The 20,960-nt window shown below is 38.5% G+C and overlaps 1 protein-coding gene across 1 annotated transcript; it reads left to right on the top strand.

The window, feature by feature from the left end:
* OSTF1 (osteoclast stimulating factor 1) lies at window positions 1–19,741 on the top strand. Its single transcript, XM_054054557.1, has 10 exons — window positions 1–249; window positions 10,386–10,432; window positions 11,069–11,119; window positions 11,203–11,266; window positions 13,968–14,021; window positions 14,468–14,575; window positions 15,043–15,092; window positions 15,208–15,286; window positions 15,757–15,855; window positions 18,605–19,741. The coding sequence occupies exons 1-10, from the start codon at window positions 216–218 to the stop codon at window positions 18,661–18,663; spliced, it is 645 nt and encodes a 214-aa protein (XP_053910532.1). The 5' UTR covers window positions 1–215; the 3' UTR covers window positions 18,664–19,741.
* The last annotated feature ends 1,219 nt before the right edge of the window (window positions 19,742–20,960 follow it).

Genomic DNA, 20,960 nt, shown 5'->3' with positions numbered 1-20,960 from the left:
GCCCCGGCCGCCGCAGCCTCTCCGAGCTCTCCCAGGCCCACCCGCGGGGGGCGGGCGGCGCGCGTATTGGCCGGGCGCAGTGCCCACGGCCGCCAGCAGAGGGCACCGTCCGCAGCGCGCACCGCCCGCAGCGCGCGCACCGCCCTTCCTGCCCCGCCTGGTGTGCGCAGGCACCCACCGCCGCGCCCGCGTCCGTGCTCGGGCCAAGCGCAGCGATGTCCAAGCCGCCGCCGAAGCCGGCCAAGCCAGGTAAGGGTGGCTGCTTCCGCGCGGCGCCTCCAGAACCCGGCCGGGCCGGCAGGGCCTTTCCCTGGGCTCAGCCGGGGAAGCCGGGCGGGGGCCACGCGACACGTCGTCGTCCCTCCTCCTCTTCTTCCTCCAGGGCTCCCGGCAGCCTAAACCTTCGGGGTGGTTTGTTCTTCACCCTTTCGTCAGGCTTCAACGCAGAAATCTCTGTTCCTGCGCCCTTCCCAGATAAACGAGTGCAAAGTTAGTTTAAGAAGATTATTTGCAAATTTATTTATTTATTTTTAAATATACCGATTTAAATTTAATCTGAAATTTTTAAGGACTCTATTCCTGCCTAACCTGCAGGAGCTCTCAAACTGACCGAGATGTGTTATCTTTAACACTACACATCTTTCGTTACTTTCCTGGGGTGCAGTTCTGTGGTGTGTGTGCTTGATTGGATTAACTCTTGGGATGTTGCACCGTTTTAAGCCTTGGACTGCAAACGGCATCGATTTTCTGTCAAAATTTAAGCCATTAGGTTTAGGGTTTTGGTTCTTTTTTGTTGATCTGGAGAATGCAGTTGCTGTTTACCATTTCTGCATATCATCTCCGAGAGCAAAAAGTTACATTAATCATACAATGAGAGAATAGTTTGGGTTGGAAGGGACCTTAAAGATCATCCAGTTCCAACCCCCCTGTCATGAGCAGGGACATCTCCCACTAAATCAGGCTGCTCAAGGCCCCATCCAGCCTGGCCTTGAACACCTCCAGGGATGGGGCATCCACGGCTTTCCTGGGCAACCTGTGCCTGTGTCTCACCACTCTTGTCATGAAAAAATACATTCTTACTTTAATACAGTCTTACTTTAAGGTTAAAAATTCTTGTGAACATAGTGAAATAGGTAAGGCTAGGTGGTATTTTCCAAAACGTGATTATCTGATCCCTAAATACATCTAAATTGGGGTTTTTTTTAATACTTAGAGTAGTATTTGAAATACTGATTTTTAGAAATAATTAAATACATAACCTAATTGAGTATTTCAACTAGACAGCTTATAAGCAAGATTTTAATTTGAATGCAGGTAAGCGTGAACCTATTTTAGACCATTTAAACTGTCAGTCTCCACCTACCCACTGAAGCAGAAGCTGTTAAAGCTCTCTAAATGTAGTTTCATCCTTGGAAGAATTTCCTCTGCCCTGCAATTGCTAAGCCTCTTTGAACACAGCTTACTTTAAATGAAAAAGAGAGTAATCGATGCATTGTTGTGAGGACTCTCACTGAAAACCCATACTGAAGAAATATGTGGGCTTCTGGAAATGTGTGGTCTTGCTCTTAACAGCCAAATAATATAAGCAGGCTGATTTTTGCAGTGAAGTTGAAGACTTAGTTTTCTGATTTGCAAAAAGTTGTGTTAATCTTAATCTAAAATTCTTAAGGAGTTAAAGACTCTATTCTTACCTAACCTGCAGGAGCTACCAGACTGACTCAGATGTGTTATCTTTAATAGTACACGTCTCTCACTAGTTTCCTGGAGTGCAGTTCTGTGGTGCCTGTGCTTGGTTGGATCAAATGCAGGCTGCCATCGAAAGGACAGGTTCCCTACCGCCTTTCCCTCCCCACCCCATTCCCTTACCATTCCATTTAGTGACATGACAAGATGGGTTGGTGCTCTGATGACCTATATCAGGTCATTTTTATGTCTAATGAACTTGCTGAGCTGGTTTGCTGAATGAGTGCTTGACACAGCAAAAGGAAAAGGATATAAATAAATGTCTAAAGAAGGAAGAAGAAAAGGCTCTTTTGGTAGTGGCTTTCACAGCTGATTGAGGAGGAGTTTAGTTTTGCTGAAGCCCTAATTTTTGAAGAGAGAAAATCTTATGGAGGCTGTTGCCTTTAATTTTTTCCAAGGCATTTTCAAGAACAGACTGTCTTCTATCATACTCTGAAGTATTTCTGTAGTTGTGTGTCTGTCTTTGTTCTTTCTGTAGTCTCAGTTGTGCCTATGCTACTGTCATTGCATCTCTTGGGGTTATAGATGTTAAAATGTGCTAAATGAAGACCAATAAATATAGGAATTGCATGTCGTAAAATAGTTGCTAGAGCCATGTAATGCTGTCTTTTTTGGTGGCTTTTAGACTGCACTTGGTGGAATGTCTTAGACATTTGGTCAAGCTGTATTAGTTTTTCTTCACTGACTATTATCAGGTAACAGGTCTGTCAGCTGGGCTGTAACCTGTGTTGGGGAACAACAGACTGCTGCTGAACTGCTACAATTCAAGACAGATAGAAGAGAAAACAAGACATCGGTTGCTGTGGTCCTTTCGTGTATGTGTTCAGAGAAGAAAAAAATTGCAAGCCCTGTAGAGTTAGAAGGAGACATAGCAGGTGGCAGGGAAGTGAAAACATTCAGTGAAATACTCATCCTTTCTAAAACAGTGAGCGTTCACTATTTGTCAGAGGGGTGTTGGAAATAGAGTTGTATTGCTAGACAGTGCTTTAAAAAAGCGGGAAAAGAAGGCAGTGTGAAGGGAAAAACAGCTATGCCACTAAGTGTGTTTTTCTTCAGTACATGAGAACATTTTATCTGACTGAAGGCTCTTCTATTAATCCTGTGGCATGCACAGCACATTAGGATTTCTGTTACAGAGAGATGGGTTTGACATTGATATACCTTAGACAATCATCTGATATCTTTGTCAACAGGAGATAGTATTTTGGGGTCTGTGTTTAGCCCTTGGGTAAGAAGGAGTCATGACTGGTTTTAGAGGCATCAGAAAGCTTTTAATTTCTGTGTGTTGAGACTTTATTTTTAAACAAGTGCCTACTTTTGCTTTTCTCTTGGGGATCTGTATAATTGTTTTTTAGCTGTGTTTTCTGTTTAGACTTGCTATTAGAGATACAAAAGAGTGGAATGGAGTTAAAAGTAGCAGAAACTTTCTTCTCAGTCAGCATTATGCACTGATAAGGTTTCTCCTCCATCTTTCAGAAATTCTAATCATGTCTCCAACTATGTTATTCTTTGCAGAGTTCATTAACTTCTTAAATATTCTGTATTGGATGTTAATCCCATTTACAAAAATTACTTCTTAAATCCTTTGAACTTGACAAGCTATCTTGGCTTGTTGAGGTTTGAGCTAGATCAGAGTCAGTTTTGCGACTCTGTTTTGCCTAAGTAGCTTCTTTCTCTGAAAGGAAATTGCATGGGTTTTGGACAGCTTCTCTCTGGTGATAACACAGGGCATTGGTATGCAGAAAGGCCAGTACTCATCAGTATAGTAACCAAGGCCATCCTCGACCTGGAAAAAAAGGGCCACACCTGCAAGGAGGGGGGGCCAGGGCAGGGAACCCTGAACAGACCAACAGAATATTCTATCAGTAAAATTGAGCGATCATAAGGTTCTTGTCCTCTTTGGCAATGGCCGATGTCCAGCAAGGACCTCATCTGTCTGATTTCTCCTGATCTCAGTTCTGTGCGTTCCTGAATCCAGTTCCTGAGTCCAGCTCCCCCCTAGCCGCGGACCCATTCCCTTGTGTCTGCCCTACAGTATTTGTGGTGACACATAGCATCGAGAGGTGGGGTGGGGGAGTGATCTCATATATTTGTATATATTTTATTACTTTCTAATTATTTTCATTATTACCATTTCACTAAAACTGTGGTTTTAGTTTTCATCCCACAAGTCTTTTTCGTCTCATTTTACTTTCCTTGGCGTTGGGGAAAGGGGTGTTGAGAGCCCAACTACACGGTTTTAGCTGCTGAAAATAGCCAGGTTGGGCCTGAACTGTGATACGGCTTTTGTTTGTTGTTTGCTGGAACAGTGCTGTCTGTCCAATTAGGCAATTTTTTTTAGAGCAGTGTGCAGTAACAGCTTTTTGGGAGATATATTAATTTGTATTACTTGTATATTAGTATTTTAAAGAAACCTTACTTACTTACCGAGGGAAGGGAAGGTTTGTTGATCCTTGCCTAGAGTTCTCTTAACACTTACATTTTATGGAGGAAGACTAGCTTTTATTCCAAAGAAACTACAGTTTTCACTTATTCCACTTGAGAGGAATGGAGACAGGAGGAAATGTAACATAAAGAGTTACTGCCTTAAAGTAGGCCTGTTGGCTTTACAGCCACTGGTAGCTGTCACAGTTAAAAATAAGATTCTGAAAATAATTAATTGGCTTGAATCACAATAAATTTCTCTTCACCTTAATTCTTAGGTAAAGCAGAAGCTGTGACAGCATTCACAGAAGCAGAAGACCTGCATTGAGTCACATGCCTAAGGTCTTAGCAGTAGGCTTAAATTTGGTTTAAGTGGTGATGTTTTGTGTTCCTTCTGTAGTCAAAGAAAGGTTTCTGTTAGCTAGGGAGATGCGAGCATGTGAATGTGGGGAGTGATGCTGCAGTCACTAGAAAAACATCAGAGGAACAAGTAAATGGTTAAAAGTCTGATTTCAACATGAATTCTAAACTTTAATTTCTGACCCCAAGCCATCTTCTTCCTGCAAGCTGCTGGGGCTACAAACAAACTTCCTGTAAGCGAAGGTATTCTGTGTATTTGCGGAAATAAAGTTGCTAAGAAGTATGAGATTTCAGCTTCAAACTGCGCCAGTTAAAATTAATTTGTGAAATTGTGTTCATAGCATTTTCCGTGAGAATATTCTTAATCCTCATTTTCTGTACACGATTGCTATTTGTTCCTTCCACTCCAGATACTGACTTGTGCAGTTTCTGGGCTGCACCAGTTTGTCATCTATACTGACACTAGTCTATTCTTTCCTTTCTTTCAGCTTATCCTTAAACAGATCCCTCAGCCATTTTGTCTCTGTTTAATATACCCTTCCCCTCCTCCCTTCTGATTTGTATGCCCTGTGTTCACTTCCCCTTTCTAACAAACACTACTTAGAGCTGGGAGGATGGTTCTCTAAACAGGGGGCACTCTACTTCTTACTGTCTCAGTTGTGGCGATCCTTAAATGCTGTGTTGTGCTCTGTTGCGTCTCCCTCTGTGCAAGATTCTGTTCACAGAGTGCCACAATACAAACTGCAGTCCTGTAAAACATATTTGCACTACTTCTATTCCTGCTTGAAAATAAGGTATAAAGCACCTTGTTTTCCAGTGCCTGAGAAGTCAAAAGAAAATCTTTCAGTCTTCCCATAATGTCCTCCTAATAAAACCACATCTCTTCTAAGAGATGTGCAGATCATGACATGAAGATCTCTTTCCTTACTAAAGCAAACAGCAAGCATATCACAAATCATTTTGATCTGCATTTTACCTTTGGTGTTGTTGCTTGAACAAAAGATTATTACTTGCCAGGTTGTACAATTCCTTTGCAGCCTCTTAGGCCACAGTACTTTCTTTGAGTTCAGGCAGAAAATGCCTTTCACTTCCTTTGGAAAAATTAATCTCAGCATGTATCAAAATTCGTATTTGTGGTTACACATGTTCTGGGAGGAGACTCTAAAATCAGTATAGCCCTGGACCATGTAGACTGTTATTTTTCTTCCCCACATTCCAAATATTATGTGTATTTTCTTTTTTGGTCCATTTGCTGTAGGTGAGGCTTCAAATTGATTGTTTTCAATTAAGTAGGTGCCAGACAGACCTGATTCTGAACTGCATCTGTGCAGCCTTATGGGAGCGAGGAGGAGGATTGGTGACAGTTAGCCCAGGATTAGCTTGAACCCTTGAAAGACCCTTGATAGACTCGAAGTTTTCTAATTTATCTGTAGATGACCATGACTGGTTCTGATTTTCTAAAGCACAGAAATTATCCCTATCTTGGTGTTATAGACACTGATAGAGCTTTGTGACAGTCCATGAGCGTGTTTATCTAAATTTAGTTAATTGTTCTGATTTTTATGATAGTCTAGAGCTGCTCACTCTAAATATAGCTAATGAAAAGGTGCTGCATCAGGGTTAGTATCTGATTTGTAGAACCTTATTTGTAGCAATGAGATTTGATTGCGTCTGTCAATGGCAGGTGAAAGAGGGTGTGAAATGATAACAAAAGACTCTTATCAGTCCACTGGGGCCAAGCCTTGGTAGTTCATGTGAACATAGGCTTACTGCCGTGATTATTTTCTAAACTAAAATAAATGGCTTTTGCACCAAGTACCTTTTCTTTGGTTGCAGAAGTAATATAAATTGGCAGCTGATTAAATAACTTGCCCTCCCCTTTGGTGCTTCAAGTTCAGCCTCACTCAAATATCGAAATAAGTAGTGCCACGGAGGGATGAGTCCTTTTTTTTTTCCTTTAACAGGTCAAAGCAAATAAGAGGAAAGCAGAACATACTTTCATGGCGAATTGAGCAAAAGAGGGTTTTAATGCTGGTGTCCGATGGTATAGAGAAGCGGGGTAAAAGAGCAGTAGGGAAGTGGAAAATAAGGCATCGTTGTGAGAGAAACAGTAACTCCTTGTTGCGAACACTTAGCACTTCTTTGGAAACAATCTTCGTTAATGATACTGCAATTAATTAAAAATAAACCTCAAAATTACTACGAGGAAACAAAAAGCTTCTAGCCTTTTGAGAAAATGGTCTTTTTTGTTTGTATTACAAAGCACAACAATGATCTTGTTGCAGTTCAGTACATATCAAAAGCTGCATTTTTAAGCTGTTTTTACTGTTTAGCACCTCATCTTTTTACTTTAATGCACTTCCCTGGGAGATGGTCAGATTAGAAGTCTCAGTTGCCTGTTACCTTTCCTCGTAAAAGGAGAGGTTTATAGAAGTTATTAAAAATAATTCAAAAGGCATGAGATGAGCCCAACTGTTGTTTTTTTGTTTTGTTGCTTTTTTTTTTTAATGTTGCTGGTTAAAGAGAATTGTTAATTTGACTCCTTTACCGTGTTGTGTTGTTAGGGGAGAGTTTGGCAAAGTGTGCCTTAGAGAGTTTGCATGCTAAGAATATTTGCATCTGTTTAGTATATATAATAAGTTATTTCTTCTTTTTTATTTGTCAGATAGTTGTTTTGCAGGTATTTAATGCACATTCCATGAGAAAGGAAAACACAGCCTTATGGCTCAAGTGTGTGATTGAAAAGAAGAACCATTTCCGTGGTCCCTGCAAAAAGAAGATTTACTTTGGGATATATCACAGCACTGTGCCTCTCTTTCCTTTTGTTTTAGAAAGGGAATACTCCCCTTGTTAGTCATGCTGGAATAGAGTCATTAATGTTTGCCTGGTGCCTGGAAATCTTACAAATATATGTGTGTCTTCTGTGTTCTAGTTTCTTTGTAGAAGTACATGGTGGGGAGCTGCAGGCAGTCAACTTTGCTAAGTTCAAGTCAGTGTAAATGAATTATCATTGCTAAATAAAAGTACTTCAGGTGACTACAGGGACTCCTGCTCCTAGTAAAATACATTTTCTGGGTATTTGCAGAACAGGGCTTTAAGCTTAGTATTTAAGTACCCTTTGTGTCCTTACATTGTTTTACTTTAAATCTTCTGGACTGATTTCTTGCATTTAAATTTGACACAAATAATTGCCATGCCAAGTGTAAAGCTCTGTTATTCTTAGCTCTTCTGTGTAGAAACATAACCAGGCTTAATATCTGTTTATCAAGAAAGAGTTTAAAAATTGGTGCCAGTAGTGAGTCATGTTTAACTCCCACATAAGGTGCTGTAAAATTAATAGTAACCTGATCTGCAGTTGTATAGATGCAAACCTGTACCTTGTGTTTCATTACAGGAAAATGTTTTAGAATGTATTGTGCTATGCGTGTCACCACATCTTGATGTTTGGGGAAGTAACTCTCTGCTTGAGTTGTATAGAATTGAAAAAACCCCACAACAACGAACAAACAAACAAAAAGACCCACAAAAGAACCCCAACCGTGAATTGTCTTTTGTTTAAGCAACATGTCAGCAATACATTTATCGGTATCAGTGTTTCCATGCTTCTTTTCCTCCCCCACCTGTTGACACAGATGCAGTACATTATTACAGGAAGCACATACAACACACACAAATCTATATTTCTTGGTTTTCCTTGTCATCTGCCATGTTCTAATTTCCCCTTTTGATATTTCTTATTCTTCCCTTTCGTTGTTCATTTCCTCCTTTTACTTGCATAAAACCTTAAAAATTGGAAGGCAATGGTTAAAGGCACCTGAGTCATCAGTGTGCAGTTTTATCTTGCATTTTTCTGTCACCTACTTAAGAAGACCAAGAGGAAGGAGTGGTACTTTATCACCTATCCTGTTTTGTCATCTCTTGTACTTTTTTTTATATTTAGTTTTTGGGTTTTTTTTTTCACGTCTCCCCAGCTGCAACTCCAACATGTAATTCTGAAGCTTTTTAGATCTAGAACACCTTGCTGTCTACTGTTGTTGTTTATCATTTCTATATAGGTAGTGAACAGAACAGAAGTTTTGTTCTTTTTGGCTTTTGCTCACAGTGCAGGTATTTAGTTTCTGAGGTAAAAGTGTGAGATGTCTAGGAAACGGCTGCTATGTGAAAGAGAGAGAATCAGTAAAGCCAAATTAAAATTCTATGGTGTTATTAAAAAGTAAGATCTGGGAGGAGAATGGAATACAAATTGGAAGAAAAATCATATATACAGTGACTATGTGTATTTGGCAACCAAGAAAGTTTACAGGGATTTATTTTAAGGTTATAATTTACATACGCTTAGCCTCCCAAAAAACTGAGACGGGGCTACAGAAATGTTTTGCTTGGTAGTTACACCTTGGTAAGTACCACTTCATAAACCTGTGCTGTGGTATAGCTCTTGTTAAGGAGTATCCGGAAGTATCTGAAAACATCTTTTAAAAGCAAATCCAAGACTGAGATGTATGCAAAGTGGCAGCTTCTGCAGTTGAGAACTGTTTTCCTTTATCAAATCTTTCAGCTTGTATCTATTTAGACTGGCATTTCTAAAGCCCATAAATGATCTAAACTGATCACTGTTAGGTGCAGGGCATTAAGATACTGGGATAACAAAAACTACATCTAGCAAAAACAGGTAAAAAAATTTCTCACAATGGTTCTTTACGCAAAGGCAAAAGCTTATTCTTGAGACACAAGGAAACCTACTCTCTCATTACTCAAGTCTCTCCATAAAACATACTAGACTGTTATTTGTAAGCACTCTTTATTGTACAGCACTAACCTTTGGCCCTAAGTTCATCAGTTTATCTGAGGATATGGAATAGCCAGGGTTAAGTGTGGTCTAATAATGCATTGTCCTGATGGACCAAATACTGCTGCAATCACAAGCTAGCCCATATAAGCATGGATAGTGTAAAAGTTTGAAATACAGGTGCATACTTCAGTTGTTTAAAATTAAACAATACAGAACAATCTCCATAATGCATTTCTCCATTTGGAGTTCAGCAGACTTAAGCAGTTCAGCTAATAAAATTATATAAAAGGTACATGTTTCTTCTCCTGTGCTTATCTTATACTTTCTGCTTGATGCTCTTGAAATGTGCCTTTAATGAATTTTTTAAAAAATGCTTATAGGGATGCTTCTTCTGCAGTTTATGAAACTAAATTTGTACTGCTCTGCATTAAGGTTATCTTTTCTTGGCTTGGATGCTGCTGACAGTCTTTTCAGAACTGCCCTATGGAAAAGAGAATTGCTCACTTAGTGGCACTGTAAACACTATGCCTTTTTTTAAGGAACTGAACAGAACACCTTGTCAGGTGTACATTCCATAAATAGGATTTGGTGACCATTTGTCATTTTTCTTAAATGCAGTGATTTCTGTTCTGCTATATTATTGTCCTGATTAGTAATGGGTACAAGTAAGTATGAAAATGTGGCAGACATTGGTTGTTGTTTCATTTTTTATTCTTCCCTTAATAAAGTATATAAACATGCATGAGCGTGTGGGGTGTATGTAACTGAAACTATGTTTTGCCTCAAAAATCGGTGGCAATACTTGCATGGTGAGCTATTAAGACCACATAAAGTCTGCATAAGAGACGGCTTACGTTTAGCTGATCTGTTGGCCCATTTCCTTCGGAACCGATGTCGCTGGTTTGAGCCTTTTCATAATTACTTTCAATGACAGAGGCATAGCACAAATTCTTTCAGCAAGCAGCTTTAAGGGTTAAGGAAAGGAATTTATTTGGATTTGAGGGCTGTAGGTGCATGCTGTGTTTAGAAGACATGAAACGTACACCATTTTTTTTTCTTCTTTTTTTAGGGCAGGTTAAGGTGTTCAGGGCCCTGTATACATTTGAGCCCAGAACGGTAAGTAGATCTAAATTATAGGATTTCAAGAAGCTTAATTTTAATCTTGTCTATAATAACTTTTCTTCAGTTCTACTAGATTTGGCCTATTAGGCTTACTGCACTGTGTTTCAACGAAAAAGCCTGTTGACAGATATTGATTCTTAGCATGCCTAAAATTGCCTGATTAATCATGACTCTCTTTTTTTCAAGTCCAACCCTTTTTAAAAGCAGCATGTCTTTTCCTCTGTTATCAATTACCCACAATCTAATATGAGCAACCTAAGTGATTTTTTTCCTTTCTTCCTAAGGTAATAAAGGTAATTGAGAACTGGAAGATTTTATGAACTGGGACCAACCGAAAAGGGGATGAAGTTAACAAACAGAAGATGTATTTCACTGCTTTCGTTGTACAGTGGTTTTTTGGAAGGGCCACAGTCTTTTTCTGTAGTTGTTAGGAGGGTCATAGATTCGAAAAGGTAGCTGTAGGCAAGTGAGACCACAGAATGAGAGACTGTCAGGCTGTTACTTAGTAGCTAGAAAGTTTGAGTTATTGTTCTTTTTAAAGAAGAGCTAAACGTGCAGGTATTTCTTTGACTGAAGTACGCACCTTCAGTTTTTTGTTTACTCAGCCTTTTTTAATTATTTCTTTTAAAGCCAGATGAGCTGTACTTTGAAGAAGGAGATATAATTTACATCTCAGACATGGTGAGTCTAAGGCATCCCGTACAGACTGAACACTTCTGAGATGCAGTTCTTCAATTATAAAATATTTTCCCTTTTCTCTGCAGAGTGATACGAATTGGTGGAAAGGAACTTGCAAAGGGAGAACTGGACTAATACCAAGCAACTATGGTAATGTCTAGAATATTTTCAATTGGTAAGATCATTCACAATCACAGGAAATCACTAAATAAAAACTGATACTTTTTTTTTTAAAAAACTGACCACAGTATTGGCATGTAATAGTGTTCTGTCAGAGTATTTCGGAATACATCTACAGTATTAGTCAACAATGTAAGTCAGGAGCGGACAGGCTGTCTTGTGTTTTTATAATGTAGAGATAGCTTGAGTTTGTCAAGTGTTCATGTTTCTTCTTGTGCAGATAACAGCAATAGATGTTCTCCATTTTGAGGGGAAGAACACTTGGATCTAAAGGATGGTTTCACAGATGGTACATGAAACTGATAGGCTTGTATTCTGATGAACCTACTGCAGTTTTTAAGATTTTCTTATTAGCAGTAGTTTGGCTATATTTCTTCCATCTGTACTTAGCTTTTTAAGCAAACTTTGTGATGGACAGCCACAGTCTTTTGTAGCTGTGAGATCAGAAAGTCTTGACACAGCATGGGGTGGCTTCTTACAGAGATTATTAATAAATAGTGCAATAGTTAAATAAACCTGCATGTGGACAGGAAGCTAGAACAGAGTGTGAGTAGTTCTGTAGAATTCCTTTGATTTCCCCATCCCGCTCAACAAATAGGGCTGGTTTTTTTGCCATTTGTTGCTTTTTAATGAATATATTCAACCATAGAAACACTGTTTTCTTGGGGCTTGTACCACATAAAATATTCCATACTTATTTGGATTGAATAGAAATTGCTTTTTTGCATTCAACTAAATTTGCTTTGAAAATTCATGAGCACAGACCACACAGCATAATTCCTCCAAGTCCTGCCAGCAAATGTAGGCAGAGTAGCAGTGACACATGACGAATTGTGTCAGAACTGCTGATCTGTTAGTAACTGGGGTTGCTCCATGTTCTTTCTTTACTAGGAGATGTTGTGGTAGCAAGACTATGATTCCCTGCCTTACTTGTAGTTAGTGGAAATACATGAATAGAAGATTATGGTGCATTATTGAGACTATGGCATCAAATTTCACTTCAATTTCTGACTTCCATACTTATTCTACTCTTGGCTTCTGCTAGAGGCAATCATACATGCTTACCTACACTGACTTTTCTTGTGAATATTGGCATATGTTACATTTAAAATAAAAGCAACAACTTACTGATTTAGTTTGTGTTCCGAGTGAGATGATTCAGAAAAGTTTCTTGCAGAGTGCTTTACTGAGAAGTTGTCTGAGCAAGAGTTTGACTTCCACATTGAATTGGGAGTGAAGGGATGGCAGTGCCTGCAAGAATTTCATATGTAAGCAGAACAGAAGCTTCTGCAGACCCTAGGAAGGAGTACCAGCAACCTGCCTTCTGATCTAAACTAACTGTGCAAAGACGCCAAAGGCTTGCTTCCACTGGCTACCACCATTATAATTTCCTAGGTTCAGCCTTAACCATTGAGACGTTGATCTCCTGTGCTGTTCTGCAACCTTTTTGCGTAAAGGTGGAGACAGACCTGAGAGAGTCGCTTGTGAGGTCTTGCGCCATCTGCTGGGCTTGAAGGAAGGCACTTGAAGAGACTATGAATGCCTAAGCTGATAAAGATAGAATCGGTGTTATCTTTATTAAAAATATTTATTACTGAATCTCAGATGAAAATTTTCTAAAGACAAAGAGGTTTTCAGGCTTTTGAGACAGCATTATTAGAATTAACACTCTCAGGCGCTGCCTAATACGACTAGCATGTTCTGCTTGTCTAATGGCTTTCTGAACTGGGACTGGTGTCTCCCACACTGCGTTAGGAATCTGTTCAATACTTTGTAAAATTTTTTTCAACTAAGGTATCAGAATCTAGCATTTGTGTTTTATTTTACTTATAGCTAGTCATATAAGCATGTGAAATCTTGCCAATACAAGCATTATGGGAGGATACACACCAAAGTAAGAAAAGATCTGTATAGGCCATAAGAGTCTTTAGAGTTTTATTTCTGGGAACTAATATACTTTATATAGTGACTGTTTTATCTGATGGATGTTCTTTCACATTGTTCCTGCCTTCTGTAATAAGCCATAGTGCAAGCATTTAAAGAGGCTGTTCCTCCCAGGTTGTACGCTGCCCTGTTTGCCTGTAGCCTTAGTAGGTAGGGTTTTCCACCTAAAAAAAGTTCTTAAAGGCTTTTCAGATCATGATCCCACTTCCAAGTTTTTCACAGTGCTGTTGAGTTTCTTTTGCTGTTGCAACAACACTGTGACCAGGAATTGCTTGCTGCTTCTCTCTAGTAAAACCTGAAGGTTGTGTGTTGAACAAAAGGCCTACAGAAGCCTGAACATCAATCTTCCTATTGCTACATTCATTCAGATGGCAAACTGTAGGGTAAAAGGCTCACCACATGCTACTGCTCAAAATCATCTTACAAGTGCAAAAAAGGAAGTCACCATCAAGATGAAATATTGCCAGGTTCCCAGTCACTTGGAACCACTGATCAATTTGATGCTCTTCTTTGAAGTTTTCACAAGCTTTTCTCGGAATTGCTTTCCTATACACAAGAAATTGAAGTTTGTCTGACAAGTCCATCACTCACAGATCCCCTTTCACGTTAAGAATCAAATATGTATTACTGGTTCTTCTGGAATAAATCAAAGTTCTGTTTCCATACAGATGTCAAATATCTCTTCAGTTTCAGAAGTAGATACAATTTACTTTCCATTTCATTTCAGTGGCAGAGCAAGCTGAGTCTATTGATAACCCACTGCATGAAGCTGCCAAACGTGGTAAGTGTTATATGGGTTTTAGTTGTGTAAGGACAATTTGTTTGTCATCTGCCAAAGTAATAATGTCTTTAAAATGAAGTTGTCCTGCCTGTTTTGGTTGTCTGGTATCTTGAACATGCTGTCTGGTAGGTTTTTGCAGTTTTAAGAAGCTGAGCTGGCTTACAGCTTGGTAGAACAGCCAGCCACTCTGTGATTATATAGACGGAAAAAGAGTTTGCTATCAGCCGTTTAGATACACAGGGATCTAAAGGTCTCCTGAGAGTGGAAGAAAGGATGTTTGGTATGACTTGTGCTGTTCTTTTTATGAATTATAAGTGTTGCTGCTAAACACTTTTTCTCCTCATAAGTGCATAGGAGGACTGACACCTTCGGAAAGAACTGCATGCCTTTAATGGTTCTGTTAACTTTTCAAAGAAAAAAAATCATCAAAACTGAATTTCTTTCAGGCAACCTAAGCTGGTTGAGAGAGTGTTTGGATAATCGAGTTGGGGTCAATGGCTTAGACAAAGCTGGAAACACAGCTCTCTACTGGGCATGCCATGGAGGCCACAAAGGTACAGAGAATTAACCTTTAAATGATTGTTTTCTGCCTTTCTTGCTTTCTTTGTTAACCTGTTTGCTAAAATTGCAGTACTAAATAAAAAAGGCAGGATTTTTTAAATGTCTGTCTATTTTGTTTTGAAAGACAGCTTAAAGCTAGAAGAGATGTTCAGCTCCATCAAATGATGTGTGTTTTGTTGTTGCTGTTGAAGCGGGCACTCTAATCAGCATAGCTATTAGAAGTGGAGTGGGAAGGGCAACAGACTAAAAAGAAGTGTTGTATTGTTTTAGATATTTTATGCATTTCTCGGTGACTGATGGTTGCTTGCTCAATGCAGTCTGACTGTTACAGATTTTCATTAGCCGATTGGATTGCTTTTTCGTTGAATCTTAACTAAATTTTAAACTATGAACACAAAAAAGCCTATTTTGTTTTCACTAATTTATTTTTCTATTTTCCACCCCCTACTATTTTCTGCAGATATAGTGGATGTTCTGTTTACCCAGGGAAACCTAGAGTTAAACCAACAGGTAAGTTAAACCAGCAGACCCTTGCAGTAAATGTGTCATGTTTTTCATCTTTGGTACAAGCTGAAAGTTTTTTTGCTGTATTTTAATCCTGTTGCTTTTCCCTCTAACTCCACAGAACAAATTGGGAGACACAGCTTTGCATGCTGCTGCATGGAAAGGTTATGCAGATATTGTAGAGATGCTGCTGGCAAAGGGTAAAGATCTTCACCAAGGTTTCAACAATCTATGTGGCAGACTAGATTCCTGAATGTTTATTAATCTGGTTTTTTTTGACTATTTTCCTATAACCCAGGTACAGTTCTTAGCCAGCTTACCTGCCTGACTTTATAAGCCTTGCAGAAAATTCTGGCAGCTGTTTGGAAAGTAGACATCTCACCTGCTCAAGATAAATTTCATTCTGCTTTACAGACAAAATTAGGCACTTAATCCCAGAACAGCAATAACATGTGTTTTCTGTAAAGGGAGAGCAGCCACTGAGTTCCCTAGACAACTCTAACTTATGGAAGAGCATCCATAGCTTTTAATCTGCTTCAGAGCAGTCTACAGATGAGATGTGTCTATTACTGTTCCACCCATTCTGCTGTGTACTGAAACTTGTATTTCAGTACTGTACTCAAGGAATAGCTGGGACAGTGATTCATGTTGAAAACTTTCTGTCATAAAGGGGCAAGAACAGATCTGAAGAACAATGAGAAGAAGCTGGCTTTAGACATGGCAACCAATGCAGTTTGTGCTTCCCTGCTTAAGAAGAAACAGAGTGCAGGTATTTCTGATTTTGTCATTCTGATACATTTTTTGTAACTGTTGATATGTTGATAACTGTAAAAAACACCTGGGAGCTGCATAGGCTTAGAGTTGTGTTTGGAAGCATTCACCTGAGAGGTGAACAGCAGAGCTACGTGTTTTATTGTATTCAGTGTTGCTGACTCCACATAAGGTGCTATCTTGTGTCAGCAAAAGGCAAAAGTGTTCAAAAAATGTGGAAATAGAAAAGGAAGGTAATGGAAGACAGTGTGGAGAGACAGAAAGAAAACAAGGATAGAAAATACTTTAAAGGCAGCATAACAGGAGGGACAGGATGTGAGAGTAAAACAATGTGATATATTACCCCTTACACCTATCTGTTACTCAAAACTAGCCAAACAAACAGCAACAGACATTCCTCTTTTATTTTCTAATTGCTAGTTTTTTAAAGTTTCTTGTTCCTGTGTCTCTGAGTGATTCTCTAATAGAGAAATAAAGAAATGATGTATTCCTGCCTCCTACTTAGGTTCATTTGTCCTAATAGAACACTGTCCATATACAGAAAAGTTTAGAAGATACAAGGCTGTTTTTAAGAACTGAACAAAGAGTATGCATAATTGATGTTATGTGTAGCATTTAAGAGGCTGAATTTAACCTGGAAACGCTACATAGGAAACCTGCTTAAAAGCACATGCGAAGTTACAGCTTGTATCGTGGGATATGCAGTCTAGTAACTAATGTCGCGGGGACAGTGAGAACATAGGGAATGATAACCTGTGTGTTTTTAGCAGTTATAGAAATTAAATGGTGCAGTAGCTGACTGCTGTTTTAGAAGACCAGGATGAGCAGTTGCAGCAAAAATACCATCCAGCTTTTTGACAGAGGTAATATCAGGGTTTTCTAGAAAACCCTGATGGATTGCTTCCATCAATTTTGACCCAGAAAAAAGCAGTTTTAACAAAGGACAGAATTTCTTTTGTTTCCATATTTTCTTCAATGTTAGTTAATCTGCTAGGAGCACTCACATCAACTATAGGCACCTGGTACAGGAGTATTCTCTGTTCTGATGTCACTAACAATTTTTAAGTTACCTAATTTAAGAAAATGAAACAACTTTTACTTTTGGTGCATTTGCTTCACTCCTTCTAAATTAATTTTGTTACATGGCTGACTTGATTTTTCTCCCTTAGTTGCTTCATGTATCACCAGTCTCTTCTGCTGTCACACATCTTTTCTTGTTTGCATTGATATAAGAGCTGATGTTCTCAGTGTAACTGCATTTTCAGTATTAGCTTTCTTTTTTGTTTTTCTGTCTTAATTTGGCCTTTTATATTCTCTGTGACACCACTGATGTGTATACTTTTCTTGTATATTGTGTTTTCTTTATTATGTTTATTCATTTCATTCTTCTGTGTCTATTGGTTCTGCATTTCAGTATTACCAATGTCTTTGACTGAAGTGGTTATTCTTTTTCATAGGTTCAGTCCTGTATCAGTAGTCTTTCTGTCTCATTTCAAATTTGTTCAGATTTGGCTTCTATGTAGTCCATTATTCGATTTAATCCAAGGAAGCTTACCTTGCTTCCACTTCAATGTTTTTTTGAGTTTTGTGTGTATACACACACATTCAAGTGTGATTGCTGAATTATATTCTAAGAAACAAAATTAATTAAAATCCTATCATAGAAATGCAAAAAGATTGTGTCATTTGTGCTCCTGAATTGAGGGAGCAACTGTTCTGTGGAAGAAATGGGATTTGTCCATCCTTGAAGCATAGATAGGACTCCACAACTGCTTTTCTTTCCTTTCTTCCACTGCTGCTTGTCCTGCTCAAAAAGGAAAAGAAAATTTTTTTCTTAGATTTCTTTTATCACAACAGTTGAGCAGGTCAGTTTTAAATTTATTCATTTTTCTTCTTCCAGAATTCTAGGATAACATGGTTATCACTTCTGTGAACTATGTCAGTCATGTTATGTCTGCACCTAGTTATTTTCAATAGTTTGTCTTAATATGTTATTTCAAAGCTAGAACTGACTAGGGTCTTTTGGTTTCTTGCTCTCAGTAGTAGAGTATACTACAATATACTACAGTAATATACATGGTATATAATCCATATTCCTATTCCCATATTTTGAAAATCTGTAAGGTAATAACCATCTGTCACAGAAAGCCCATACTTTTTATTTTTGAACAGTCCCAAAGGTAGATAAGTTCTCCAGGCACTGCTGCACATTCAATGAATATACTTTTATTATTCTGTTTTCTGCTTACTGTCCTTGATAAAATAAAAGATTGTTGAGTAAATCTAAGAAATATTTATTGAGGAAAAAAATCTAAGTGAGAAAAGATGGAGGGGAAAGAATAGACAGAAAGTGTTTGATTTTAAGCAGGGAATGGCAGCCAGTTCGGTACATGGATTAAAACCATGGAGGCTCTTCCACCAATTCACCCATCCTTTCCTTTGCGATTTAGAGCTAACATATACAGAAAATAGAACTAAAGAGTTGTTCTAACTCTGCTGTACAGTTTCCAAGGAGCCAGAAGATGGCTCCTGAAGGTTATGAACAGACTAAATCATATATGTAAGAGAGATGGTTACCAGCTTAGCTGTACCTTTGAGATCCAGATCTACAGCCCTAACTGTGTAGTGCTAACATCTCTGAGTGACAGAGGAATCAGTTTTCCCAGATACTGGTTTAGAGGCATTGCCAACATGAGGCTTTATCTAATTTTATTCTATATTAAAGAGAGCACTTTGTTTCTTTCCAGGTACAATCCGAACATTAAGTAATGCAGAGGAATACCTCGATGATGAAGACTCCGATTAGCTTATTTTCATTCAACCTAAGGAACTACAGCTTGCATTGCCTATGTCATTCCCAAAACATATCTTTACAACTGTAAAAATATCTTACTTAAGAGTACTGCAGTCTTCCAATATAGCATATAAATGAGAGGGTGAAGTAATCTTTTCCAAAGGAATGATCTTCATGTGTGACAGAAGTTGCTGCATTTTAAGTCAGAGTTCCTGCAAAGTTATCTCACAGGGAAGTGTGGCATACCATCGTTGAATGGGCAGAGGATCATCTTTTAAACTCACAGGTTTCATCTTGGGCCTTTCCAGCAAGTGCCTTGCATCTTTGAAATACAGCCCTCAAACTGAAAGGTCCGTCTGGGAGAGTAGGAAATCATTGCTAACATTTCCCAGAACCTACCTAGGTATAGATTCCTTTGTGCAGATAGGATGGCACCGGCAGAGTCAGTAAATGGCTGTCAGATATGAATGGAGTTCCCGCTATAGACAGTGACCGTCTTTTGCCTACATGGAGCCAGCAAGACAAGATTTGGTTTGGTTTTTTTTTTAAAAAAAAAAATCGTAATATTTTTTTCCCCTTCATTCCTTCCCGTACCCCTGTGAGTGGTAGAATGACATGGGATGATCTGTCCCTGGATGCTTTGTCTTCTGTAGTGCTGTGGGCCCAATCCCTGAAATATAAACTCAGGTGAAATGCTTGCTTAAGTCACTTTTGCTTGAGAAATATAATTAATTTTTTACTTAATGACTTGGTTGATTTGCTTTTTGAAGTGCATTATGCTGAAATGATTCATAGTTAGAGGATGGCAGAATATTTTTCTATTTATCTTGCCTAATTTTTTCTTTTTTAATGATCTCTTGCTTTTATTTTTTAAAAGTGTTCTTATATTTTGTCCTACATTACCTCAAACCTTAAGTTTGTTTAAAGGAATGAGGAAAAAAGTATATCAAGTATACCGCAGATATTTTTAGAAGAGATATCTGAAGCTGAATAAAGTTTTTCAAAGGTATTACTTCTTCCTGTAAATTAAAGAGAAGAAAAAAAAATAAATTGAGCCACCTTTAAGCTTCCCTGCAGAGCTAAAAAATAATTTCTTCCTTCAGATTGCTCAAATAGCTGCAGCCAAATATTATACCCTACTGAGGGATACTTTCTTACTGTGATGGTGAAAAAATGTTAGAAGTATTTGACACACAATCTCATTTTCAGTTTTTGTTGCTAACTTTCATATTAGCAACTTTGATAGACTTAGTCTAACTCAGCAGTTTGTGATATTTAAAAAATAAAAAAAGTTTAAAAAAAGACAAAAAAAATGCTCTTGTAAAATATTGGGGATAAACTAGAAGCTGTTGAAAAGATTGGGGATAAATAAACATCACACTAAGTATTTTCGAGATTACGAGAAGTCTAGAGGACTCTAACATCCCACTTTTAAAATATATGGGACCAGATTTTTTTATTTGTATTATTCTGGAAAGAACTAGGTACAGATAAAGCTTGTTAAATGAGCACTTGCCAAATAAGGTAGTGTTTGATTGACCAGAACTGCGTAAGATGGAGGCATTGCATAACTAGTCATCTGCAGATACAATTCTAAACTAAACCACGGAACAGATTATTTAGACTTATGAAATACTTTGGTCAACTGAACAGTGATGTTTTATTTTGTATGAACTTGAAAGATCCTACAGGGCAAGAAATAAAAACCAAAGCCACCAATGTTTTTTTCTCTAGCTTTCATTACTTCAGTTGTTGGACATGACTTACACAAAGAGACTGTCCTTGTTACTGGCCAGCTAATTTTTCGCACTCATTCAAGCCATATGTTATGCTGCATGCTGTTTAACATGATGTAATCTTACAGTGCAGGCGAAAAAAAGGACTTATAGTAAGAGCCTAGAGATGCAAGAAGGTTCATTTTTGTGTTACATGAGTCTTTTTCCTGCATATATGAAGCTCACAAAGTTAAAATTATTCAGTGGATGTGGGGAGAATGCTCTCAATTCTCCAGTCACTATTTTCTCTATCAAGCTTTGGAGGCAGGGTGTATTCATAAATAACTGTTAATGTGATATCTTCTACAGCTGTGAGTTCAATATCCTAGCAGTTCCTTGCAGCGTTTGGTTGAAAAATGTAATATACATGTCTGTGGAATTGGTTGCTGCTGGAAGACCCTGCATTCTTCTGTGGACAGATTTAGGTGCTGTAAGGGAAGGTGGTGACTGAAGTAAAGTTTGTCCCAAGGATTGCCTGTGAAGTCCTCACTAGACTGTCCTGAGAGTGGCACATTTACGTTACAAGGCAGCTTG

This window comes from Cuculus canorus, chromosome Z (genome assembly GCF_017976375.1).
Source record: "Cuculus canorus isolate bCucCan1 chromosome Z, bCucCan1.pri, whole genome shotgun sequence".
Lineage (NCBI taxonomy): Eukaryota > Metazoa > Chordata > Aves > Cuculiformes > Cuculidae > Cuculus > Cuculus canorus.
Note: the sequence above shows the minus strand (reverse complement) of the source record. Positions and strands in the feature narration are given on the sequence as shown.

What these genes read in the sequence shown, in the direction of transcription:
- OSTF1 (XM_054054557.1), top strand. Translation starts at nt 216, where the DNA reads ATGTCCAAGCCGCCGCCGAAGCCGGCCAAGCCAG. An exon ending in GCCGAAGCCGGCCAAGCCAG is followed by an intron (nt 250 to 10,385) that starts GTAAGGGTGGCT and finishes TTCTTTTTTTAG; the next exon opens with GGCAGGTTAAGGTGTTCAGG. An exon ending in ACTAATACCAAGCAACTATG is followed by an intron (nt 11,267 to 13,967) that starts GTAATGTCTAGA and finishes ATTTCATTTCAG; the next exon opens with TGGCAGAGCAAGCTGAGTCT.